This window comes from Rana temporaria, chromosome 1 (assembly GCF_905171775.1).
Source record: "Rana temporaria chromosome 1, aRanTem1.1, whole genome shotgun sequence".
In the NCBI taxonomy this organism is placed as follows: Eukaryota; Metazoa; Chordata; class Amphibia; order Anura; family Ranidae; genus Rana; species Rana temporaria.
Genome location: NC_053489.1, coordinates 351912493 through 351940204, shown reverse-complemented (window position 1 = coordinate 351940204; position 27712 = coordinate 351912493). Strand labels below are relative to the sequence as shown.

The 27712-nt window shown below is 43.2% G+C and overlaps 1 protein-coding gene across 2 annotated transcripts in view; it reads right to left on the bottom strand.

Moving 5' to 3' along the window:
* The window catches only part of HOMER3 (homer scaffold protein 3), a 277994-nt gene that overhangs the window by 175892 nt on the left and 74390 nt on the right, over positions 1–27712 (bottom strand). The window contains exon 2 of one of the 2 annotated variants that reach the window (XM_040320899.1): positions 14946–15118. The exons of the other annotated variant lie outside the window; for it this stretch is intronic. Coding sequence (XP_040176833.1) covers positions 14946–14965 — 20 coding nt within the window. The 5' untranslated portion in view covers positions 14966–15118. The remainder of the gene's footprint in view (positions 1–14945; positions 15119–27712) is intronic. 2 annotated transcript variants of the gene reach the window in all.

Below are 27712 nucleotides of genomic sequence, written 5' to 3'. Positions count from 1 at the left end.
TCAGCACAAGCACACACTACAGAGGGATATACTTTGTTCATATTTCATGTCTTTACAAACACATTAACCACTTCAATACTGGCCACTTTTACCCTCTTCCTGCCCATGTAAATTTTCCGCTTTCAACAATTATTCAGTCAAGCAGCACTGTACCTAAAATACATTTTTATAATTTTCTCACGCTGATGCCGCGCACACACGATGGGAATTCCCGACAACAAAACTGTGGATTTTTTTCCGACGGAATGTTGGCTCAAACGGTCACACAAATCTTGTCGGAAATTCCGAACGTCAAGAACACGTGACGTACAACACTACGACGAGCCGAGAAAAATGAAGTTCAATGATTCCGAGCATGCGTAGGATTTTGTGCGTCGGAATTGCATACAGAAGATCGGAATTTCCAACAAGAACTTTTGTTGTTGGAAAAATTGAGAACCAGCTCTTAAACATTTGTTGTTGGAAATTCCGACAGCAAATGTCCGATGGAGCCTACACACGGTCAGAATATCCGACCAAAAGCTCACATCGAACATTTGTTGTCGGAAATCCGATCATGTGTATGCTGCATAAGACTGCCTTCTAACGCTGGCGTTTTTTCTCTGCCCGCCTGGTTGCCGCTTTACAGGGGATTACAGGAGGCTGGTATCAAGACTAATTCTGTTACTTACACCAGTTACTCTAAAAATACATTTGATGAACTTTCAGTGAATATATTACTGCATTAGCTGGTGATTTTTATAACGCCCAGAAATGTAAGCAAGTCACTTAAAGACATAAATCCTGAATAATAATAATTCCTTTTAGTGGGTGGGGGAAGGAAAATCTGATTCTATATCTAATTCCACAAAGTAATGCAGTAGCATAGAAATTGATGATTTTAAGTATTGTTCAAGAAAAAAAAAATATATTTCTACTTGATAAAGACTTCTTTTTTTTTTTTTTATAAAAACCTGCTAAAATATTACCTTTCTTTTTTTTTCTGTATGATCTTTAACATGCATAATGCCACAATAAGTCAGTATCTTCTGCTGGGCAATTACCATTGTGAAATTGCATTCTGATTTCAGTGGTATTCTGTTACCGTACCATTATTTCAAAAGAGCACATCTCCATGCTGTGTTTTGAACCAGAGTACTAAATGTGTTATCGCACTGCTGAGTGATCTAGCAGTGACATTTAAAAATTATGAATAGTGGTAACGTGAATTGGAAAAAAAGAGATACACTGTAATGCATATATTGAGATTTAAATGCACCATATCCTAAACGGAGCACTGTTAAATAGGAATGTACACAGACAAAAGAGTAAAAGCTTTGCAAATGCAAGAAAAAATACAGCACAATAATTACATATGAGAGTAGAGAACAATAAAATGTATATTTGCTCCTAAAATGGCTATATACCAACATGTATTATTCTAATCTGAACAGTTTAAAATTAACCTTTAACAAGATATAAACCAGCCATAGTATAACAAAACAGTATGTAGAATTTATTTTTGAGCACCTTGGGAGCTTTGAGTCACTCTGATATTCAAAGACTGATTTTACATCCTAAAGTTGTGACAGGTGCGTACCTGGAGCATTTGGCACCCGAGCGGATCCTATATCCGGTACCCCCCCCCTACTTTAACATTTAAAAACACCCCACTGTGCCCCCTGCATACCTCTGCATCCCCCAATATCTTTGTCACTACTTTGTACCCCCTCTCCACAACTGGACCCCTTTACATAACATAACACCCCCACAGCTCAGGACCCCTGCACATTACACAGCCCCCTCTCTGCAGCTTTGGAGTCCTTTACATTACACAGCACCCTGCACCTCGAGACCCCTTTACATTACACAGTACCCTGCACCTCTGGGCCCCTTTACATTACACAGCACCCTGCACTTCTGGACCCCTTTACATTACACTGCACCCTGCACCTTTTGACCCCTTTACATTACACAGCACCCTGCACCTCTAAGACTCCTTCACATTACACAGTCCCCTGCACCTCTGGACTCCTTCACATTACACATCACCCTGCACCTCTGGACCTTTTACATTACACAGCCCCCTGCACCCCTATACATTACACCGCACTCTACACCTCTGGACTCCTTTACATTACACAGCACCATGCACCTCTGAACCCCTTTACATTACACAACCTTGTGGATTACCTGTCCATCCAGTGCCTAGCAATTGATCACTGACTCTGCCCATCATCTTTATCAACTAGTAATTAAACAGAGAAGGTGGTGCAGTTTGAAAATAGAGGGGGTAACCACTTTCCATTACTAAAGCTGGTTTACACCAGTAGTGGTAAATGGTAATTTAAAGCATTTACTAAAGAATATGTAAACATCTGAATGTCCATAACTTTGGGAAAATCCAAAGACTTGATGGACCCAGAGATGACACAACTGTATGTCACAAATGAGGGAGATGACATCCTTTGACCACATGTAGCATGGGAAATACTGTTTCACCAGTTATGTTTTGCGTGGCACTACAGAAAGGGTAAGAAAGGCTTCTCTTTAACATTAGCATTTTCTCACATTTGGAGATGAAGGGGTAGTGTTATCACAGCATTTTTTTTTTCTTTTTACTGACAAATCTCTGCCAAAGAAATTGAATTGAATTTCAGTGAACTCAAAACTTTGAATAGTCTTAGTTGGTTAAGCATATATCCTTGATCAACTGTCACTGACTGGGTTCAAAGAAGCACATGATCTCTACCCTAATTCTGTGAGCATAATGTAGTCATTGACTGATGTTTCTTGTTCAAATGTGATGAAACATCTGCATGGTAAAATTTCCATTGCATGAGAACATTGCTCATAGATCAGCTTGTGAATAAAAGTCTTTCGACCATTGCAAAGATAGAAAATCATTCAATTTCTTTTTTAATTCTAAATTTTTATTTCCTGTTTTGGAGGCGTGCAGAGCAATTAAAAACTCTGACTTAGGCCCCGTACACACGACCGAGTTTCTCGGCAGAATTCAGCCAGAAACTCGGTCGGAGCTGGATTCTGCCGAGAAACTCGGTCGTGTGTACACTTTTCAGCAAGGAACCCGTCGAGGAACTCGTCGGGCCGAAAAGAGAACATGTTCTCTATTTCCTCGTTGTTCAATGAGGAAAGTCGGCCCGCCGAGCTCCTCGGCGGCTTCCACACTGAACTCGCCGAGGAACTCGATGTGTTTGGCACGTCGAGTTCCTCGGTCGTGTGTACGGGGCCTTAGCGATTCTTTGTGTAGACTACAACCCTATTTCCAAACAAGTTATGACGCTGTGTAAAATCTACGTAAAAAAAAAAGAAGAATGAAATGATTCACAAATCTTATTCACAATTCAAAACATATCAAATGTTTAAACTGAAAAAGTTTACCATTTTAGGAAAATAATAAGGCAATTTTGAAATTGATAGTAGCAACACATCTCAAAAAGTTGGGACAGGGCCATGTTTACCACAGTGTAGATCCCCTCTTCTTTTAACAGCACTCTGTAAGGCCTCGTTTACACCATGGTGCAGAGACGTCAGTTTTTCTGCACGCATTCTGTGTTGATGGTGCCTTTTCGGATGTGCATACTGCCCATTTCATACACACTAATGCACTCCCATGCCATCGGAGATGCAGGCTTTTAAAATGAGTGCTGATAACAAGCTAGAAATTCACTCTCCGCTTTAGTCCAAAGGTTGCCCATGGTTGCCAAACAAAATGTCAAATTTCAATTAGTCTGATCACAGAACAGTTTTTCACTTTGCAACAGACCATTGTAAATGAGCTATGGCCCAGAGAAGACAGCAGAGTTTCTGGATCATGTTCAGATATGGCTTCTTCTTTGCATGATAGAGATTTACCATGCATTTTTGAGATGGCACACTGAACTGTGTTAACAGACAGTGATTTTTGGAAGTATTCCTGAGCCCATACAGTGTTGTCGTCCATCACACAATCATGCCTAATTATAATGCAATGCTGTCTGAGGGCCCGAAGATCACAGACATCCAATATAGTGTTTCGGCCTTGTTCCTTGCTCACAGAGAGTCCTCCAGATTCTCTGAATCTTTTGATGATATTATGTACTGTAGATGACAACATATTTAAAGTCGTAGGCCTCGTACACACGACCGAACATGTCTGCTGAAACTGGTCTGCTAACCAGTTTTCAGCAGACATGTTTGGTCATCTGTACGGCCGACCGGACAAATGTCCGGCGGATCGGACAGGTTTCCAGCGGACAAATGTTTCTTAGCATGCTAAGAAACATGTCCACTGGAACCATGTCCGTCGGACATGTCCGATCGGCCGCCATCCCTCGCATGCGTCAAAGTGATTCGACGCATGCGTGGAAGCATTGACCTTCCAGGGTCGCGCACGTCGCGGCAACGGCGTGGCCACATCACCGCGCTGTCTGTCCGCGCGGATTTCTGTCTGATGGTGTGTACAACCATCAGACAGAAATCTCCGGGCAGACATGTCCGCTGAAAACGGTCCGGCAGACCGATTTCAGCGGACAGTCCGCTCGTCTGTATGGGGCCGTAGTGATTTTATATTGAGGAACATTATTCGGAAATTGTTCGACAACTTTTAGACAAGGCTTATAACAAGGCTTATAGCAGATTAATGAACCTCTGCCCATCTTTACTTCTGATGCACTCTCTAAGGTGCACTTTTTATACCCAATCATGTTACTGACCTGTTGCCAAATAACCTAATTGGTTGCAAAATTTTATTTCAGGTTTTCCTTGTTAGTACCACTTACTTTGCCAGCTTTTTGATTCCCTGTCCCAATTTTTTTTTGAGAAATGTTGCGGTCATCAATTTCAAATTTACCTTATGTTTTTTTCTTAAAATGTCACAGGTTTTTTTTTAATAGAAAGATTTTTTATTAACAAATCAGCATTACAATATAAAATTAAAAAAGTTGATGGTGTCTGCGCTGTGTAACAGAGACACCATCACCTTTTTTTATTTGACACATTTTTTCTATTTAGGATAGATCACTAGGTGTCTGCAGCAGTGTCCCCTTTAGCTTAAACACTGCCCCAGTTTCACGGGAGTACCTCTTGTCTTTACATTTAGCATTACAATATAGTCAGCAGTTGACATTCAAGTTTTTGTAATTACAGTGTCAGTCTGAGATATTCAAAATGTCACAGTTTAAAACATTTGATATATTTTCTATTGAGAATAAAATATGGGTTTATGAGATTTGGAAATCATCACATTCTATTTTTATGTAGATATCACCCGGTGACCCCGCCCCCTTATGTCGTCACCACCCGGAGCATGATGGCACTGTGATGTCATAAGAGGCCTATATAAATCGTTGCGCACCGCGCACCCGGCATTACAGCGGGAGGAAACGACGTGTCAACATCGAAGGAGAGAAGAGGGAAGAAGACGACGCGGAAGACCGGCCCGCACCTAGTTAAAGAGCTGGAAGAAGATAGCGGTGCCCGGCAGAAGGACACTGGAGAAGAGGGAAGAAGGCAACAAGGAAGACCAGGCCCACCGCTAGTAAAAGAGCTGCAAGAAGATAGCAGAGCAGTCCGGCAGGAGGACATCCGAGAAGAGGGAAGAAGGCGACGAGGAAGACCGGGCCCCTCACTAGTAAAAGAGCTGCAAGAAGATAGTGGAGAAACCCAGCAGAAGGAAGAAGGCACCAGAGAGCAGAAGAAGAGACCCCCGAAGTCGGAAGACCTCCGGAGCAGCCTAATAAATTACTTTTAAAATCTGTGTAGTGTTTTTTTTTACTTTTTTTTTCCTCCAGGTGAATGGGTAGGGATCTGGGGGCCCCCTTATTAAAGGGGGCTCCCGTATTCAGATAAGCTTACCGCCTGCAAACCCTGACAACCAAATGCCAGGGTTGTCGGGAAGAGGCCCTTGTCCCCATCAACATAGGGACACGGTGCTTTGGGATGGGGGGCAGCAGGGCGCCCCCTGCCCCAAAGCACCTGCCCCCCATGTTGAGGGCATGCAGCCTGGTACGGTTCAGGAGGGGGGGCGCTCGCTCGTCCCCACCCCATTCCTGACCGACCGGGCTGCGTGCTCAGATAAGGGTCTGGTATGGATTTTGGGGGGACCCCCACGCCGTTTTTTTAGTGTACGGGGTTCCCCTTAAAATCCATAGCAGACCTAAGGGCCTGGTATGCTCTTAGAGGGGGAACCCATGCCGGTTTTTAATTTAGAATTTGGCATCGAGTTCCCCCTGAAGATTCATACCATACACAGTGCCTGGTATTGGCAGGAAACCAAGTCGGATCCCCGTTCATTATCGTGCCGCGGCTAAATACAACTGCAGCTAATCGCACTATACAGATGCAGCTGATCGCTTTGCCTGGAGTCTTGAATTTCAGCAGAAAATAAACATGCTTTTAACTGCAGCAGAACACCCGTCCGTGTGAAAGGGGCCTAGGGCCTTATTTCAGAAAGTGTCCTTATTGCTTCTTGGCCTTTTGGTTAAGATTAAGTGTATAAAGTGCTGCCTTCATTCTGCGCATGCACATTGTGAACTCATTCATTTCTGTGGGGATCCATACTTATGGAGTTCGCCAGCAGCCCCAGAGAATATGAATTTGCCCTTAGGAATAAATAGGTAGGGCACATGTTGAAGAGGACCCAGTGGAGATACTTTGAGGACCAAGAGGGGATACTTTCTGAAGCAAGGCTGCTTGGCTTCAGATGGAGCCGCATGGTGAATATTGCTGGATTGAGAAGAAATGTAAGTGTAATTGTCCTTTAATACCGTCTTCTTTGATGGGTAGCAAGTGCTCAATGAGCGGTCTTCAAAAGTTTTTGGTAAACAATGACTGCATTCTGCATTTGACATACTTCTGAGTGTAATGGATGCTTGGTGCGCTTTGGTACCGCCTATTAAACCCTATGGGGTTTATAAACGATAGCAGTAGAGTGCAAAATCAGGCTCACTTCTGTATAGAAACCAACCAGGGTCCAGGTTTTATTGCCAAAGTTTAATTGAACAAGCTGAGGTTAGAAGCCGATTGGTTTCTATGCAGAAGTGAGTCTGATTTTGCACTCTCCAGCTTTAGTAAATAAACCCATATGTCTCTATTTATGTCTTGAGATGATGAAAGGGCAAACAGATGGGAAAGAATGTACAGTTGGGGACATTGCATCCAATATACCTAGAATTGTGCAGGATACTGCAGATTCTGCCAGATGCTGAAGCTCTGGAAGAAATCTAAGTTTAGACTCACCGCCCATCTAAATGACAAGTATTAAGAGTCTTCTGTTCCAGGGAGTTTTTTAGGATTTTTTTTCAAGCAACGGTTGCTGTAAGGTCAACATCTAGTTTGTGATTTGCCTATGTTTTCTCTCCATGTGCTTTTGACTATTCACAAAAATCTCAAGCACACCTTAGAAGAATACATTTCGTTTGTCGTATAACATCTTCAACAACTCCCCCCAACGGTTCCAAACGAACTCTTTGAAGATACTAGAGCAGACCTAAACCAGGAAGGATAAAGAGGGGTCAAATTTTTCTTATTAAAGCATGGCGTGTGCAGACTCTTGTGCCTGTATTGCATTAGGTTTTAAAGAGATAATGTGGTCATGTGGTCACCATGTGTCAGCTGAGAGGGAAACTGATAGGTGTTCAAACTGCAGAAGTCTGCTCTTTTCCTTCTTAATTACAAAACAAAAATGTTTTGGCTTGGGAACCAGCCATTGGTCACCCGGTGGACTGTTGAGCTCATTTCAGATGGCCATTTTTCCATTATTGTTAGTTCAGTCCTAGCCAGTTATAGGCCTGATTTATGAACACTGTTGCCCACGGCAACTAATCAGATGCATTGTTTCATTTTCCCAGTGCAAGTTGATGAATGAAATATAAGAAGGCTGCTACAGACCACAGCCCTATTTTGTGATTATGACTAAGGTCTTGTGGGCTGAAACGCGTCAACTGTTCTTATTTATTTGCGTTTTTTCACGGTGGCTTGTCAATAAAAACAAAGATTTTTTAAAGAGCAATGACCGGGGTACGGATCATTTTTTCCTCACAGCCCTATTTTGCCTTTGCTCCAGTTTCCGTAAATCAGATGATAAAATACCAGATTTCTTAACATATTTATTTTTATATGTCACTTACATCATTCAGCTGAGATTAATTACCTTGAAAAAGACAGGTGGGGGGAATGACAGGGAATAACCGCTTCCTAGGTGCAGTGGGACATGAAGGGATACATTGTGTAAACTGTCATATTTCCAGGAGATAATTATACCATATGGCTACTGTATACTGAGCTATGGGAGCATTTCTAAAGTATGTTGAATGTATACAAAATACATATGCAGTCTGGCACAAATATGAACTTTGAAAAAAAAAAATTAATTTGGATCAATAAATTAGAGGATGGGATAAAACTGTTTAGCTCCAATACAAACTACTCTAAAGTGCTGTTAAGTTAGATGAATACAGTAGGACGGAAGTCATTATTCCAGTCCCAAAAGAATACAAAGGAAGGGTGGATTGATTAAAAGCATTCTTTTTAAAGGAGCGTATTGTTTTACTAATTACTTACTTCCTAATTAATAGGCATTTTCTTTCCCAAAGGATGGGATGAGTGGTGCAAGCATTAAGATTTTTACTGTGTGCATCGTGTGACCCAGATGAAATGACAGCTGATTAATCTGACCCAAACCAAAGCTTCCCTTAATTGAGTCTTGGGGAATTTCCAAGTAAGATGCACATGCTCCCTGTTAATCATGGCTGGGTCATAAAGTGATAATGCCTTCTGGCTGAGTTCAAAGGAAAATATATATATATATTTCTATACAAATAAAAGCTGTAAGATTTGTCCATTTTACATATTCACAAAAAGTGATTTTTAACAGCTGACGTGTTTTTCACAGGCTAGTAGCCAGAAGACTGAAAGCGAGAAGGGATAGAAAGACAGAATATGAAAATAGTGTTATTCTATGCAAAGGCTCTGTGTGGCATCTAATGATTTCCTCACCTTACTCTCATTGCTGGACATATCAAGCCCAGGAAGGGATAGGGCTGAACAGAAGGAGTAACGCCAATGCTGGTTACATGCAGCAATTTTCAGCTATTTTAGCATTTTTCAATCAGCTTTCTGTTGCCAAAATGAATAGATCAACACAACCAAGGGATCATTTATTGAAGGCTGCAATGCACATCTAAAAATAAGAATACATGACTAATGCAGTTACAGCATCCTTTTTAAAAGAACGACAGGGCGTCACTTGTATAAATGATACTGTATAGTAGAAGCTTGGTAGACAAATGCACAAAATACATGTGTTTGTATATTGTTTTTCGTTTTGGGAAAAGTTGGTGAATAGTAATAAGTAATGTACCTGGGCTAGGTTTGAAGGTGGTTTGGTGAACACAACATTACCAAATCGGAAGTCCGTGGGAGCCAATCATTAAAAAACAGTTTTTCCACTGAGTTATTTTACACAAATTTGTGTAAACAAAACAACAGCAGAATAGAATAGATTTGGACAGGCAACTGGCAGCGGTGCTCCTGTATCCTCCGCCTGCACCTAAATGCAGAGCCTCATGCACTGGGACTAAACTTCCAGTGTGCATGGGGCCTTACGTCTTTGTTCTTATTAGTCATTCCACACATTTGTGTCCCCATCAGAGTCTCCCCGCAAATTGGCATCCCCATCAGGGTCCCCCCACACATTTTTGTACCCTATAAGAGCCTCCCCACTTATTTGTGTCTTCTTAATAGACCCCCTCACACACATTTGTGTCCTCATCACAGCCCCATGCACTTTTATTCCCCCCCCCCCCCAGAGCACCGTTTAGATAATCCCATGCACATTTGTGCCCCCCTCAGAGCCCTCCCCCATGCATATTTGGGTCCAGCTCAGAGCCCCCTGATACACATTTGAGCCCCCCATGCATTTCTGTGTCCCCTTGGAGCCCCTCCCATGCACATCTGTGTCCCCCCTCAGAGCCCCCTGATGCACATTTGTGCCCACCTCAGACCCTTCCCCCATGCACATTTGTGTCCCCCTGATACACATATGAGCCCCCAATGCATGTTTGTGTCCCCCTCAGAGCCCCCCATTCACATGTGTGTTACCCTCAAGCACACTTATGTCCCTCTCCCCCTCCCAGTTTTCTGTGTTCCCCTCAGAGCTCACCCCATGTACATTTGCCTCCCCACCAGAAAAACATAATGTACCAACCAACCACTATCGTTAGTGTAGATGTGTTGCACCTTTCAGCTCCTGTCCTGCTGTTACACAGGCACGGTGTGTGAAAGACACTTATGTTAAAAGCGGGCGGGAGCCGGAAGGTGCAGTGGGTCACCACTGAAATACTTCACTGGGAGTCCAAGCAACCAATTGACATTCCTGTCAATCACAGCCAGTGAGGAGAGAGCGGGTGTAGCCAAGCCAAGTGTGACCGGACCAGGGTTTCCTGAGAATAGGTAAGCATAAATATCTTCCTTCTACAGGGCAGCAAGTATAAAAGTTTGAAGGTAGTAGGAGCAGATATAAGCTTAATTAGTAATAGCCTGGACTTCTGCTGTAAATATGATGTTTAGGGGGGTGCCCTGAACCTTTCTGTGAAGCAGGGCATCAGTAAGATGTATATTACCTAATTACCATTCGATGCTGCTTCACTCTGATTGTAAGCAAAAGGCTAAGGATTCTGGTAAAAATTTTATTAGGGGGACACTACTCAAGAACAGAAGAAAAAAAAATGGTGTGTGGTTCCCTCTAACAATACAAACCAGACTCTTATCTCCTTATCTTGAGGAGAGACTGGTATGGATGTCAAGGGGGAACGCATGCAAAGCAAGAAAAAAAAGCATTAGATTCCCCCTAAAATTAACACCAGACCTTTATTTGAGCACGCAACCTGGCTGTCCAGTAAATGGGTGGAATGAGCGTACCCCCCACCTTTCCTCCTGAACCATACCAGGCCATGTGCCCTCAGCATGGAAGTTACCTCACCAGGGGGTACCATCCTTGCAAGACACCTTGTCCCCATGTTGATGAAAAAAAGGGCTTATTCCCCTTGATCGTGGCCAGGTGGTTGTGGAACTCTGTGTGCGGGGGGGGGGGGGTCGGGGGGGGCTAAATTGGAATCTGAAAGCCCCATTTTAACAATAGAGGGGCAAATAGCTAGCACCCCATATGTGAATGAGTAAGGGGTACATAGTAATACTTTATATACTGAAGCTTAAGATGTACAATCTCCTTTAGATCTGCTATCAACCATGTAGTGCAATACCTGCCTGTTTTGATAGTAAATTAATAGAATATAGACAAATATAAAAGTTTTACCCAAATTCAATCACTATATTTTATATTCAGGAGCTGGAGTCCGTTGCTCTGGCTGAGGCGTTTAACGTCCAAGGTAGTAGATATCAATTAGATTAAAGCTGGCGACTCGGAGTACTCTTGCAAAGAAAATTCTTTATTGGTTAAATGTACAAAGGCATGATACAAAATATGCTAATAAGTTTTGGCTTTTGCAGCCTGCAAAAGCCGAAATACATTAGCATATTTTGTATCATGCTTTTATACATGTAGCCAATAAAGATTCCTGAAAATGGGAGATCCAAACCCACTGAGGCCTATAGTCGGAGTGCTTCATATATGGGCCTTGGTGAAGTGGACCATCTCCTGATGGTATTGCAGGAGTGCACATGATAATGGTGTCCTCAATAGATCCTGGCCTCCTATAAGGGTATGCTGCACCCACAGATGAACCCGCACCGATGTCAGTCAAATCACCCCCCAAAGTCAGACTGAAATGCCGTTTTGAAATCGCTAAACTCGCATGATTTCAAACCGGCCCTCAGTGTGAACGTGGGCTAAATGCTCTAACCGTGCACCAGACTAAAAGAAAAACGTATTATGTAGGACCTGTGCTTCCCATATATTTGTCTGACTGCTTTTCCCCACAGCGTTTCTCTTTTTGCAACTGCGAATGATTATCAGATTGCAGCAGACCCTGTCGCTCAGCACTCAGGAAGGCAGAAATGAATGTAGGAAGCTGGAAGTGCGTGAAATCCACATGACACAAACAAGCATTGGCTGAACTGGATGGACTTTTTTCAACCTAACTATGTAAACAGCGTTACTCCAGCACGATTTCAAAGTAGCACATCAGTGTGATTTGCACTGCCAAATTCATTGTGACTTGCAACTTTTATCAGAAGTAACAGAGATATGAACGATTTCATTGCCGGCAATGGGTTGCGAATTGTCATGCGATGTAGAACTGTCAAATCGCATAACAAGTCGCACTAGTGTGAATGGGGGCCAAGTCTTTTATTTTTCAACTTCCTTTAACAAACCAAGCTGTCCAGTAAAAGTGACAGTTAGAAGGTTCAACACTATGGCCCCGTACACACGTCCGAGGAACTCGACGTGCCAAACACATCGAGTTCCTCGTCAAGTTCAGTGTTGAAGCCGCCGAGGATCGGTTTCCTCGCTGAAAAGTGTACACACGACCGAGTTTCTCGGCAGAATCCAGCTCCGATCGAGTTCCTGGCTGAATTCTGCCGAGAAACTCGGTCGTGTGTATGGGGCCTGACAGGGGTGCTTACAATGATTAGATATTATCCCTTTATGTAAAATGCTTATACCAAAGGAAAAATTGGAAGGAGCAAGATGGAAACTTATTCTCAAACAAATGACTAACCCCTAATGTGGTTCTCCTTCAAAAAAGTCCATTCACTCAAAAAAATTGCATTCAAACATTCTTCATGTCATTGATTGTACTGATGAGAGGGTTTGTACGAATGTTCGTACAAAGTATTTTTTTTAATCTACTTGTCCATGCAGTGGGGCTGTGCATGCACTGCACAGGTTAACTGCATGTCTTTGTCTAGGGAGGAGGGGAAAGGTGATTTACCTACCTAATCCTCCGATCATCCCTGCACAAAACCGGTGTGGCACCCCCTCGCTTCAGAGGTCTTGAATTGTGGACTGTTCCTGACGTTATCAAGCCCAGAGCAGGCTTCATAGACAAGGAACAGTCCCATAGACACTGGACCGTGGGGGAGCGTGGTTTTACGGAAGAACAAAGGATTGTGTGAGAATAAACGTTCTCTTCACCCCTAGACAAGATGAACAGTTGACCCATATTGTGCGGTCACAGAGTTAGGTTTTAAAACAGGAAGTGTGTCCATGATTGGATCACCACATGAAAGTTAACCACTTGACGTCCAGAAGATTTACCCTCCTTCCTGACCAAGCCATTTTTTGCGAAACGGGACTGTGTGTTATTTTAACTGACAATTGTGCAGTCGTGCGACACTGTACCCTGATAAAATTAATGTCCTTTTTTTCCTACAAATATAGATTTCTTTTGGTGGTATTTGATTACCTCCTGTGTTTTTTATTTTTTGCTCAATAGACCAAAAAAGACTGACAATTAAAAAAAAAAAAAAAACATTTTTTACTTTCTGCTATAATACATATTCCCCAAAAAATTTTAAAAAAACCCCCACAAATTTCTCCATCAATTTAGGCCAATATTCTGTAACATATTTTCAGTAAAAAAATCACAATAAGCGTATATTGATTGCTTTGCGCAAAAGTTATTCATCTACAAACTATGGGATATTTTAATATTTTTTACTAGTAATGGTCGGCGATTAGCGACTTATAGCAGGACTGCGATATTGCGGCAGACATTCTGACACTTTTTGGGAACCAGTGACAGTACTACAGTGATCAGTGCTAAAAATTTGCACTGTCACTGTACTAATGACACTGTCTGGGAAAGCGGGTTAACATTAGAGGCGTTGAACTGGTGTGCCTAGCCTGTGTTTTACTACAGTGTGGGAGGTGCTTTTACTAGGGGAGGTCATGGATCCTAGCCTCTGCTTTGCAGAGACACAGGATCCATGCCTTCCCTCCTGACAGAACGACAACCTGCCCTGTTAACATAGGCAGATTGCAGTTCTGTCTCTGAGGCTGATGATCGGCGGGTGCTGGCGGACAACGGGTCTGCGGTACCAACTGATCGCACCCCCTTACTGGAAGTGCAGGACCACGTATATATACACACGTCATCCTGCGCACAGCAGCTGCCCTGTAGCAGTAAAACTGGCAAAGGGTTAAAAAAGAAGAAGAAAACTACTGTATTTATCGGCGTATACCGCGCACTTTGTTGCCCTACAAATCAGGGCAAAATCGTGGGTGCGTGATATACGCCGATTCCCGCTTCCCGTGCCGAGTTTGAACCACTGCACCGGCACATACCGAGCGCAGTACACTCGGGTATAGTCGGGCAGGCTCGGCTCCTCTCGCGGTCATGTGACCGCGAGAGGAGCCGAGCCTGCCCGACTATACCCGAGTGTACTGCGCTCGGTATATGCCGGCGCAGTGGTTCAAACTCAGCGCGGGAAGCGGGGATCGAGCGGGGAGGACACCGCAGAAGGACGTCAGACCCGACGAGGAGGACACCACCGATGCCGCAGACGGACGCCGGACCCGACGAGGGCCGCCGATGGACGCCGCGCAAGACACCAAAACTGTAAGTACTAAAATGTTTTTTTTTTACAGGAATGCGGTCCACTTTAGGGGTGCGCGCTATATGCCGGAGCGCGCAATACCCAGATAAATACGGTAATGCAGCCGCTACATCTAAGAATTGGTAGAATTATATATATATATATATATATATATATATATATATATATATTTTTTTTTTTTTTTTTGGGGGGTTTAATACTGCTTTAATTGCAAACATCTTTTCCCTGGGGCATTTATCCTTTCTATTTGATTTCTGAGCAGACACTGATAAGGATGTGGAATTGACAAGTGCAGATTATTAGCAGAGTGTTAAATGTGGGCCTGGATACAGGTTAATGACTTCCATTTCTGCCCAGATCTATAAGCAAAGGATAAAGAATATATGCAGCAGAAGAATGGTCATACAGAGCTGTAGATAAGAAGACTGAAGAAAGAAACCCCATACCTGTTAGTAGTAGAAGACATTTGTGTGCTAAGAATTGTGTTAGACCAGTGACAAAGAAGAGAGAGATCACAGTTTCCTTGACAGATGTGAACACAGCATAGACTACAAAAAGTCCTTCTTTAGGCTCCAATAGGGCAAAGTCTGGCCTGCTCAGAGCTGAAATTATTCATTTCCTGAAGAAATAGGAAACAGATGTCATTTGTCTATTCTATAAAAAGCAGGCAGCATCAGCACCTCTTCATTGTCTAGCCACTACACTGTATGTGTACACCATGGTGAACGCTTTACCATGAGGACAAATAAAAAGTACAGTACATTTGTCCATTCATTGTGTTAAACAATATTTCTTATTTTTGTATTCATTAAAAATGCAAATAAATCAATCCTCTCTAGTGTGTCAAATCATATACTCCATACCTATGGACCAACTGCAAACAGATTCACAATTGGTGAATTGTTATTGTGTTTTAGGATTTTTATATTAATGCGATACGCAATTTGTTGATTTATTTCATGTATGTGGTACAAATAGATCTATTTGCATTTAGTGCTGGTTCACACTGGGGCGGCACGACTTCAGGGGCGACTCGGCAAGGCGATCTCAAGACTACTTCAGAGGCGACTTGCAAAATGACTTCTGTATTGAAGTCAATGCAAGTCGCCCCCAAAGTCGTACAAGAACCTTTTTCTCCTATTATTTCTCCTATTAGAACGGTTCCATTGAATAGAGCGGATCGCGACTTGTTGCCTAAAGAGTAGCTCCTGTGTGAACCGGCTCTTAGCACAGCATATTTTATAAATACACATTCTGTTTATTTTTTTATTTCACTTCAAATGCCAACTGCTTAGAGTTAGGTGAAGGTTGCAGTGCAAGATAGCTTTTAAGTTTTTTTTTTTTCATTACAGGTATTTATACAGCACCTAACAATTTACATAGCGCTTTATACACACACACACACACACACACACACACACACGTGAGCCTGATTAAAAAGGGGATGGACTCCAGGGGTATCGCCTTTCAGCCAATCAGGAGGCCCGGATGTAATACTGGGCACCTGATTGGCTGAAGGCACAGGAGCTCCCATTGGCACAAAGGAATACAGGAAGAAGACACTCACAAAGTAGTTGGAGGACACACCACTACGATGGGGTAAGTGCCAGGCAGACAGCGGGCGATGGGCACATTGGTTGCATATTTTGAGCACAAAGTCTGCATATCATGGGCATAGTTGGCTGCATGTTATGGGCACAGGTGGCGGCATGTGATGGGCACAGGTGGCGGCATATGATGGGCACAGGTGGCGGCATATGATGGGCACAGGTGGCTGCATATGATGGGCACAGGTGGCTGCATATGATGGGCACAGAGTCTTCGTATGATGGGAACAGTTGGCTGCATATGATGGGCACAGTGGCTGCATATGATGGGCACAGTGGTTTCAATTGATGACACAGTAAGGCAGCAATTTATGTTCTTGTTTCAGTATTTTTCAGTTCGTTGCGCCCCCTGCCCCCAGCCGCCACTGGCTGACAGGACAGTGACAGCGGCAGTGATTTTGATAAGCAAGTGACTGACTGCTGGGTGTAGGATCCCCCAAGCTTGCACATCATGAGCGGGAAGAGGGGCGCAGTTTAGAGTTTTTGCCCTGGGCACTGGATGACCTTGTCCCAGCACTGCCTGTGGTATTGCATGTTATTATGTGAAACATTGTATTAAAAAAATAATGTCAGTGCCCGAAAAAGATCGAAGAAAGGTGATCTAAACAACTAGTGGCCGCTAAGTAAAGGTTTGGCAGCTTCCCAGTCTTTGTGAATGATACTACATAGTGTTGTTTTTGCAGACACCTTTTAACTTAGATACATTTTAGAACCGATAGAAGCTCTCCAGACTACTCTTAGATCAGAAAGACTTTGTAAAAGCATGCAGCTGTGCGCCCCGTACTTGATAGATGTAACTAGGTCTCTGAGGCGATAAGCTTCCTTCTCAACATTGTAAACAACTGAAAGCCTGATGCACTGCGCCGCAGCCACGCTGTTGCTGAGTAGTTGTGGAGTGGTCCCATGCACTTAAATAAGCTATGTCTGGTGGCAGTCCTGCCTGTCAAAGACAACAGGTGATATATAATTTTACCACACCACAACCATAGCATTTTTTGTATGAAACAAATAATAGGAGACCTTTATTCTAATTTACCAATAATAGAGAACAATGAAAAACATAAAAATAGTTTTGCCAGGAGGCAAGGAGACAGAGGATTTAGATGAGGAGGATTGGACACATGCCCTGGAGACACTTCCCAGGATATCTCTCGCGTCCTCCCAAAGGTTATCTCAGCTTTTTATCATACACAGGTTTTAATATACCTCCACAAAACCTCTATGCTTGAGGAAAATATATAACACCATTATGTCAGCGATGCTCTTTATTTAATGCTCTCTTATCCACATGCTCTGGTGATGCCCAAGGCTTCATCGTTATTGGAAAAAATATTTGTAACCTTAAATTTATTATGTTCCATTGAGATAAACGCCAAAACTTGTAACTACTGGGAATAACTCCTGATGGAACGTTACCAGTAGAGATGCATACTATGTGGAGAAGATCTCTATATTTGGCACGTAAAGTTATTTTACAAAAATGGTCATCTGTTGATCTTCCAACGCATGAACAATGGGTTGAGAAACTTAATTACATACTTAAAAGAGAAAAAATAACATATACGCATAGAGGTACACCCCAAAGGTTTGGTAAAATATGGTCATGTTGGCTAGATCCTAGTAATCAATTATATGATGGTTTACCTAGTGGAGAGGAGTGAGATAGAGGAGACAGATGGGAGTAAAGAGTAGAAGAGAATAAATTAGTACGTAACAGAAAGATAGTTTGATGCTTTACAGAGGAAGCTGCCATAGTTTAATGATTGACATTAGTGGCGAATAACTTGGTGTAAAATGTATCTATGTTTCTGTAATGTTTTGTTTATTATATGTCAAGTTATTTTAGTTCGAGAGGTGCAAGTGTCATCTGTTTTGTGTGATTTTTTTTCTATTTTTGATACTTCATGGATTAATTTGATATATTTGTATGTATGTTTAATAAAAATAAAAAAAAGTATTCGATTTAAATTTATATATAATATATATATATATATATATATATATATATATATATACACACACACACACACACACACACACACACACACTCAGTTACCAATTAGTGGCTCACAGACAATATTTTTTTATTTAAGCGTGGTCCAAACAATGTCTTTCAAAAAAATGCATCTTATGAAAAGTTATGTGTAAGCTTCAGAGAATTAAAGTGGAGGTCCTGCAAAAAAAATAATATTAAAAGCGAGTAGCTACAAATACTGCAGCTGCTGACTTTTAATAAATGGACACTTACCTGTCCAACGCGCCCACAATGTCCGCAGCAGAAGACGAGCAACCGTATGTCTCTCTGCTGCCCCACCGCCATCCTCAGTGAGGGAATCAGGAAGTGAAGCCTTGCGGCTTCAGGGGGTGGTGCATTTCCCTGTATAATAGAGGTATTTGCACCCACTTCCGGGGAGAAACCCCACCCCCCGGTGCCTTCTGGGAAACACACTGGCCCCAGGAGACAGCGGGGACCACTGGGAAGGCAGCCCCAGAAGGCAGCGGTGGGGGGGGGGTATCTCCCCGGAAGTGGGTGCAAATACCTCTATTATACAGGGATCTGCACCACCCCCCTCCCCCTGAAAGGTGCCAAGTGTGACACCGGAGGGGGGGAGGGTTTCCGAAAAGCAGAAGTTACATTTTTGGGTGGAACTCTGCTTTAAGAAAAGGATGAAAATCAGGTAAACGATCACAAGACTAAAGCAGCTCAAAGATGAATCATTTTTTCCTTCAACCAGCGGGTTGATGTGAATGGGAGATACTCGCCATGTGAACAGACAACTGTTCACTTTTGTTTGTCTTCCTCCAAGGGTGTGTGGTGTATCTTTTTCCTTGGCTGGATTCAACATTTGCAACCAGAGTCTCTGTGAGCTTATCACTTTTTCCACATCTCCCCGCCCCTTCACAGCTCCCGGGGGGAAGAATAGCGGGCCTTTTGGCAGTTTTTTCTTTTGTTACTATATACATGGTCATACACTAGTTCTTTATCTACCTTGCAGCCCAACCACCATGATGGTGTGAGTTGGCCAGCATTTTGCAACCAATTAAACTCTGTCAGTTTTTTAGGCAGACCGGGGGGGAAGGTCCATTCTCCCCTATGGTTCCAGTGGGTGTGAACAGACTTGTATCCACCTACCTTCGGTCTGATCCGGTCCGCTAGAAAAATCAGAAGGGGATCCATCCCCTTCCGTGTACACAGATTGGATCAGAAGGTATTCGGGTATAAATGGACAGTGGAGTCTGTTCTGTTCGTGTCCACTCTACATAAACTGACAGGACACGGCTCATCTGCCCACTGTACTCTGATCAGCTGGGAATCAATCAGTGGATAGTTCCCCTGCTGATCTCAATGAAGAACACTCCATGTGAAAGAGGCCTAACTAGCTTTTAAAATAAAGTTTATTACTTATTAAAATTTCAATTAAATTAAATTTCACTATATTGGGTAATACATTGAATTCAAGGTAGAAGGCAAAATTACTTTTTTCAATGATCTTTGAATTGGTGTTGTGCCAAAAACTAGCCTCACTTTTTCCACAAAGAGAGAAAAAGACCGTAAAAATATAAAATAAAACTAGTATAGCAACAGCACACAAAAAAATATTTAAAATATACTGAACAAAAATGACTACAAAGCACCAGCTGCCACCTCTGGCATGTTTGGGGAAAAAGAACCAGATACTGACTCCATCCAGACAGCTCTCAGACCTGAATAAAACCCACCCTCCTACTGCGCTGACCCAGGGGACTCACCAACCACAGGAGGAGACTGTTCAGCACCGCTGCCCGCCCTCAGTACAGTGTGTGTGAATGGAAAAACCTGTGAGGTAAAGCTGTGAGGTAAATCACTATGAGGAGATCTGTGCTCGGCGCTGTAGAAGCCAAACCCCATCCAAGAAGGCCGCCGGAAGCCTCAGAGAGAGCAAGGCATAGCCACAGTAAAATGGCCAACCGCAATAGCTAAATGCGCCATAGCGCGGCCACAACAAAATGGCCTCCAATGGGATTTCTAATGCAAACCAATAGACTTCAAAAAATAGCGCCGGCGCTGCCAAAATGGCGGCGAAACGCTGCAACGTGGATGAGAAGGCCTAATGGGGCATTATTGTGGCAAAAACACCCCCACAGAAAAAAGAAGGCTTAGACACCCCACAGTCCCCAGGTGGGAAAATGAGCCCCCCCCCCCCCACAGGTCCACCCAGGCAGCAGCATAGCATTGCAGTAGAGGGAAACATGACAGAGAGCAGGGAAGGGAGGATAGGAGGACTCCCAACCCCAGGAATGCTCAGCCGTACCGACCCGCCGAGGTGGGAATGACTGTACTTACCCGTCCATGTAAGGACCCGCTGATGCATTCATGACAGGCATACAACCGCGTTAGAGTAGCTGTCGGCCTGGTCCACTGTGAGTGAGACAATACCACAGCCCAGTCATATGTGGACCTTGGAGCAAAATCTCACCGGCCAACCCAGGAGTCATTGGGTTTGTCGTGGCAGACCCAGCCTCTTCAGCAATGGTGTGCTCACACTCGCTGGCCGGACTGAGGAGACTACAAGGATCTATATATTCAGCCTGTCTTTCAGCCGACAGTTGATAGAAGATTCTCAATGAATAAAATAAAATACAATTAAATTCAAAATTTCCTCAGGGCGCTGGGCCCAAAGGGAGCCATACGTCCTCCTTTGCTAGGCAGAAAAAAAACCCAGGCTGCATGCTGCAGGGAGGAGGGTTATGTCCAGAGGGACCGCCCCCTGGGCGGGGCTGTTCAACTTTGTTAAAGTAACATGTATTTAAATATCTAACATGTTTCTGCCTAGTCCTCTCCTGTGAACAGGAACATAACTCACTTGTCAAGACTTGAGAAGGCTGTGTCTGTCCATGGACAATAAGAGAAAAATGCTTTGGGGATATTTCACTCTTGTTTCACAGTGAATTTGTTATTTCACATTGAAACCAGTTTTGTCAAAATCACTCCGCTAATCCCCAATGCTCCATTGTGTACGAGTTCAACTTCTGCAATGGCTAGTTAATCTGACTAGTAAAGCTTTGAATTATTAGACATTTACATTGTGCAGGGGACAGCAAAAACTATTTTGTGAGAATTGTATACATACACTCGTGGAGCCATTATCTGACTGTTGGATGCTGGCTGTAAACTAGTATCACTAACGAATATCTACAATGACCTTTCTTAACTTGTATCTGCTCTGTTGAGATACTATTGTTAAGGTTCTGTAAATATGAATGTAAAAAGGAAACAGTGACAGAGATACCACATCAGAGTTGTCATACCAATAGACCTGTCTTTGTTAAATTCACCTGAAAGTAATTTTAGGCATTTTCCTGGTCCATATTTTGATTATATTTATTTCTATACATTTGCAAATGCTCCCTCTGGTGGTCATTAGTATAACAGGAGAGGAAATTTGCACCCACGCTTAATAACTGTGGGGCTCAGTTAAGTTGTACTTTACAATAACAACAGGTTTTGCTTTAGCTCCTATATTTTTTGGCATTAAAGACATAAAAAAACAGACCTCAGGGCTCTTGGGCTTGCCAAAGATTTGAGGGGGCAATCAGAAGTACCTAATCTGACTATCATCAGTTTAAAAAGATTAAAGTGTTCCATAAACATTTACATTCACATCAGCTGAGCTTATGCAGTATGTCTATGACAATGGAGAAAGAGGATCAGTAAGAATAAAGGACTCAAGGCATTTTAGGCGACTGATCTCTCATTTGTGGGTACCTCTGCCTGAGGGCTCATTCACACTACATGTAAGACCTGTGAGTTTTTTTGCACTAGAAAAATGCAGGTCTCTGTAGAAGCTCACCTGTTTACACTAGAACAGGGCCCTCAGGTGCAGTATGCATTTTTGCACAACTGACCAATGCTCTGCTGAAGTCTCAGTTTCTCTATACCTGGACTGCCTGTCTACCCTCTGCTTGCCGCCTGTCTCGACCCAGCTTGAACCCGGCTACTCTTGTCTTGTCTACTGCCTACTTGTTGCCTACCACGACTGCCTGACTACCCTTTGCTTGCTGCGAGCCAAGTCCCCTGCTTGTACCTGACTTCTCTCTGCTACTCACCTGCCTCAACTCCTGCTTAGATCTGATAATTCTATAATCTCCTGTCTCTGCAACATAGCCCCTCTGTGCCTTGGTGAAGCAATCCCAGGGGCAGTAACTTAGTGCCAGTCTACAGCAAAGAAAATTGTGGGCCACTGCTTCATCCATTGCAGGATGATGAAGACTGACTGCTACCTAGGCCACGCTTCCTAAATGAGCCCCTTTCAGCTGGCAGGGAGTGCCCTAAAAAGTGGTAATTTTTAGCCGAAACCAAAGACAGTATTTCAGGAGAAGAACCTCATAACAACTGTGAATCATGGTGGTGAAAATCTTATGATTTGGGGTTGCTTGGCTGTTTCAGGGCCTAGGCAGTTTGCAGTCATCAAACCAACTATACATTCTGCATCATATCATGATTGATGACCTTTGTTTCCAAAAATGTAAAGTTAATAAAAATTAGGAACAATGATCTTGCAATTACTTGACCGAGTTCCCCTAAGGACCCTCAAGTGCAAGCCATCTGGTGACTTATTAATGGTAAGTTTTTCAAGTCTATTTCTAATTCTGTCCTCTGTTAGCCATGAGGGTGCTTCCTGTAATGTGTCACGAGGATAACCACTGCAGCTTTGGTTACTGAAGCTCCCCCGATTCCCTCGTAAAGACTGAGGAGAAGAATAAATTTAATACCTTCACCATCTCCCCATCCTTTGTAACCAGATTTCCTTACTCATTTTTTATGGGGCCAATATGATCTGTCCTCCCTTTTTTACTGTTTATATACTTAAAGAATTTCTTGGGATTTCTTTTTGCTCTCCTCCGCTGTGTCTTTCGTGTTCTTATCTTAATGCACCCTTAAACTTCTTGTTGCATTCTTTGTAAAGTCTGAATGCTGATAATGATCCCTCAGCATTGCATTTTTTGAAGGCCTTCTCCTTTGCTTTTATATGCTATTTTACATTGGAGTTAAGCCACCCGGCACTTTTGTTTGCTCTTTTTAATTTATTTCCCAATGGGATGTATTGGCTAATGCCCTTATGCAATATGCTCTCTGTATGTGTCTTTGTATTCTCCTTATGTTTCCTATTTGTGTGATTTATACTGAAGCTAATTGACCTGTGAGTGCCGTTTCCTAAATTGCCCCTTATTTCCACATCCGTGATCAGGTATGTATTGTTTGTAATCAGTAGGTCTAGTAATGGCTTGTTTCTAGTTGGTGCGTCTACCATCCGACCCATGGAATTGTCCTGCAAGACATTTAGGAACTCGCAGTTCCTTACGAATGCGCGGTTCCTTACACCTAATCTATGTCTGGATAATTAAAATCCCCCATTATGATGACACGTCCCATCCTTGCTGCTAATCCAAATTGTGATAGGAGGTCTGTCTCCCCCTCCCCCCTCAGGTGAGGGTGCCTATAACATACTCCAAGTATTATTTTCCCCTTAGTTCCATTCCTTTGGAGCTCTACCCATAATGATTCCACCTCCTCCCTAGCTCCCTTAGTGATGTCATCTCTCACATTCACTTGTACATTATTCTTGATATACAGGCATACCCCTCCCCCTTTTTTACCCTCTCTATCCCTACGATAAAGAGAATGCCCTTGAATGGTTGCCAGTCAATCATAAGAGCTGTTGAACCAAGTCTCTGAAATTCCTACAAAATCTAAATCCTCCTCGTACAACAGTATCTCTAGTTCTCCCATATTGTCCGTCAGGCCCCTGGCATTGGTGAACATGTCACGTAGTTTAGACCGGTCGCATACTGTCCTCCTATTGGGTGTTCCGAAATTACAAATAGGACTTGTTATTATACTTACCTCAGGTTTATGTGCTTTAGTCAACCTACCACTAATGCCCGCAATACTACCCTCTGGAATATGTTCCACACTGACTGACTGACTGACTGACTGACTATCTCTATCTCTGGACCCTCCCCCGTTGCCTAGTTTAAAAGCCCCTCTAACTTTTTGGCCATCTTCACTCCCAGTAGATCTGCACCCTCTTCATTTAGGTGCAGTCTGTCCCTTATATAGAACAGGTGACCGACTGAGAAGTTGGCCCAGTTCTCCAGGAACCCAAACCCATCCTACTACACCAGCTCCTCAGCCACTTGTTTCTTTCCCTAAGTGAGGTGATTCTTTTCTATACCCACTGTAGATTGGAATGTATATCATTATTTACTTGTTGTAAACCTACTTTTTTAATTTCTTCAGTTACTTCCTGGCTTCCAGGCCTAGGCAAGTGATGTCATTTGTAACACCTCTACACAATTCTGCAGAGGACAACTCTATCTCCCTCTCTTCTAAACAGCACCAACACAGTATTTCACTCACAGCTGAAAACCACAAGATAGTTTTGCAGAACAGGTATAGCTAGAGTGTGACAGTAGGCTCACAGCTGAGGACCATGAAATAGCTTTAGTACAACTTGATAGGTTGGTGGCTGGGGACCATGAAGTTTCTGTAGTATAACTTTATAGATTGGTGGCTGGGGACCATGAAGTAGCTTGAGTACAACTTGATAGGTTAGTGACTGGGGACCATGAAGTAGCTTTAGCATAGCTACAGCTAGATAGTTTCATGGCTGGGGACAATAAAGTAGCTTTAAGGTGCAGCACAGACAAGAGGCTCTACTCACAACATCTTGGAACAAAATGAGCCCACGGGTGCAGCTTCTTGCAAAAAAAAACAAAAAACAGCATCTAGTCCAAAGGGTGCCAAGGAAAAGCAGCCCCCTCTTCCTCGCATCTCACAGATTTATTCTCTCGGGAGGAAGAAAGACTATCTCCTTAGGGCTCCAAATTATTTAACAGCATCCCAGCCAACAACTGGGCACACCTCCCTAGGGATTGTCAGGACCATTATCAATATTCAGGCTGGTCATTTGAATTCTTCCTTCCTAAACTCCAGAGACTTCTTCTAGATGCAGGGGAAAGCAATCAAACTCCCAGCCTAAGAAGCCCTGAACAGACCAGGCTAAACAATTACTGCTCCCCTGATTACAGCTAGAACCAAAACTAAATTGACCTAGCAGCCCAACTAGAAGGGTGCTACACATACATCCCAGGAGTTTTCAGCAGATAGATTCCAGGAAGTGAATGCCACGTGAATCATCTGCCCTTACTCAAGATGGCCACAGCCAAACGATAGGGGGTGTTATTCAATGTGAGTTTTCAGTAAAATAAAGCATGGAGACGTGGATGGATGGGTGAATTTAATCTCAATATTATAAATGAATTAATTACCATTTTTGATTTGTGGTGCTCAGATGCAGTGTAGTTCCGCTTTAATGAAGTTTATTTGAAATCATTTGTCTAATTAGAGACTAGCAGAGATGCAGGCCAGCTCTTGGGAGACAGAAGATGATATGAAATGCTCTGAATATAAGTCAGACTGTCTGGATACTGCATGGATATGAGTGTTGCTTTCAGGAACAGCGAGCAGTAATTGTAGCACAGCATGAATTTATCCAAACATCTCCCCATCCATTATTAATGCTGTGGGATTCCCACTCTGGCTGCAAAGCCTGCGCTCCTCTTTCTATCTGCACTCCTGCTGCTTGTAGAAATGGATGTATTCCTAAACATCCTAGCAGAGTACACTGTGAGCGTTTGCACACATATTCCGTTCTCCCCAGTCCAGGAATGCAGTAAGAACTCATACAGGAGAACTCTACTACACCATGTGCGGCACAGTCCCCAGAGCCTCCTTCAAAGCCCAGCATTGCCAGAGGTGCCAGCGTCATAATTCTATAGTGTTATAGCAACGCTAAGGTTAAATCAGGATTTTCCTATTAGAAGATCACCCCCTCCCTTACAATAGCTCACATCTTTCTCGCCCGCTTGGTTGCTCTTGTGTGCTATGATTCCCTCTGATGTGTGGTTACTCTTCCTTCCCTTGCTACTTCTCTGTAAATCAAGCTTTCTGACCCGTTCCATATTTAACCCACTGCTTGCTGCAAGCTTTTAAAGATGACTTAATTTTTTTCCTCACTACAACAAACAGGAAATGAACAAATGATTATGCATCAAGTTGGCTTAAAGTAGAACCAAAGGCAAAACTTTTTTATTCATTTTGGATAGACCAAGGGATGGATTATAACTAGAGTTGCACCGATACCACTTTTTTAAGCCTGAGTACAAGTACCGATACTTTTTTCAAGTACTTGCCGATATCAATTAACGATACTTTTTTTTGATGGGCACTGATTTGCAGCACTGATAGGTGGCACTGACTGATGGCCACTGATATGCGGCACTGTCTGATGGCCACCGATTTGCGTCACTTATGGCTGGCACTGATGGGTGGCACTTACTGATGTGCACTGATATGCAGCAGTGATGGCCGGCGCTGGTATGTGGCACTGACTGATGGGCACTGATAGGTGGCACTTATGGGCACTAATAGGTGGCATTTATGGGTGGCACTTATGACCAATGATTGGTAGGCAGTGGCTGAAGTGCAGCACTGATAATTGCTGGCAGCCTGGCATGATAAAATTAAATCAATAAAGAGTAGAGTATACAAGAGCCCATCTTGATACACCCTGCACTCGGTTAGTGAACTATATGGGCTGGGTGTAACAAGATGTCCGCTGCCGCCTTGTAACTGCAGGCTTACTGAGGCCGAGTGCAGAGTGCAGGGTATACCAAGATGAGCGTTACGCTGTACTCTGACAGACTCGGGCCGCCACTTCGGTCACTGATTCTGATGGGCAGCACATGCGGCTGCCACCCGCACCCCTGCCCCAGCCAGCTTACCTTCCGCTGCAAGTACTCGCGCTGCGCCTTCTCCGTCCACTGACTTCCGGGAGCCTCTGCATGCAAAGGTATCGGGTGAAGCATCGGGAGCATTTTCCTGAGTATAAGCACTCAGGCAAATACTCAGTATCGGCACCGATACTAGTATCGGTGCAACCCTAGTTATAACCCCTCTCTGTTCCTTTTTTGCCTTTTGTCCCATTGGGGGATTTCTCACTGTGTCCTAAAACCAAAACAGGAAGCAAGAGTAAATCCCTGGTTGTCACCAGCACTAGTGTCCACTTTGAAAGATTTTCTCTCTTTTTCTGTTCTGGTGACAACCCAAAATTTGGGATTAGCTTTTACTTTCACCCTTGATGATAGTGGTAAACTAAAAAACTACAAAATAAAAGTAAAACATTTAATAATGTACACAGAACAAGCCTGATAGATCAAACCAGGAATGGATGCACCTATGGGTGCAAATTGAGCTTACTTTATATATATACCCCCCCCCCCCCCAAAAAAAGGCCAATATGTATTCTTCTACATATTTTTGCTATAAAATAAATAAAAATCGCAATAAGCATATATTGATTGGTTTGTGCAAAAGTTATAGGGCCATATTCAGGTAGATCGGCGCATCTTTGTTTCAGCGTAGCGCATCTCATATGCACTACACCGACGTATCCCAGAGAGGCAAGCTGAGTATTCATAAAGCACTTGCTCCCTACGTTGCGCCAGCGTAACGCCTAATTCAAAATAGGTGGGCGTGATTCATTTAAATGAACCGTGACCCC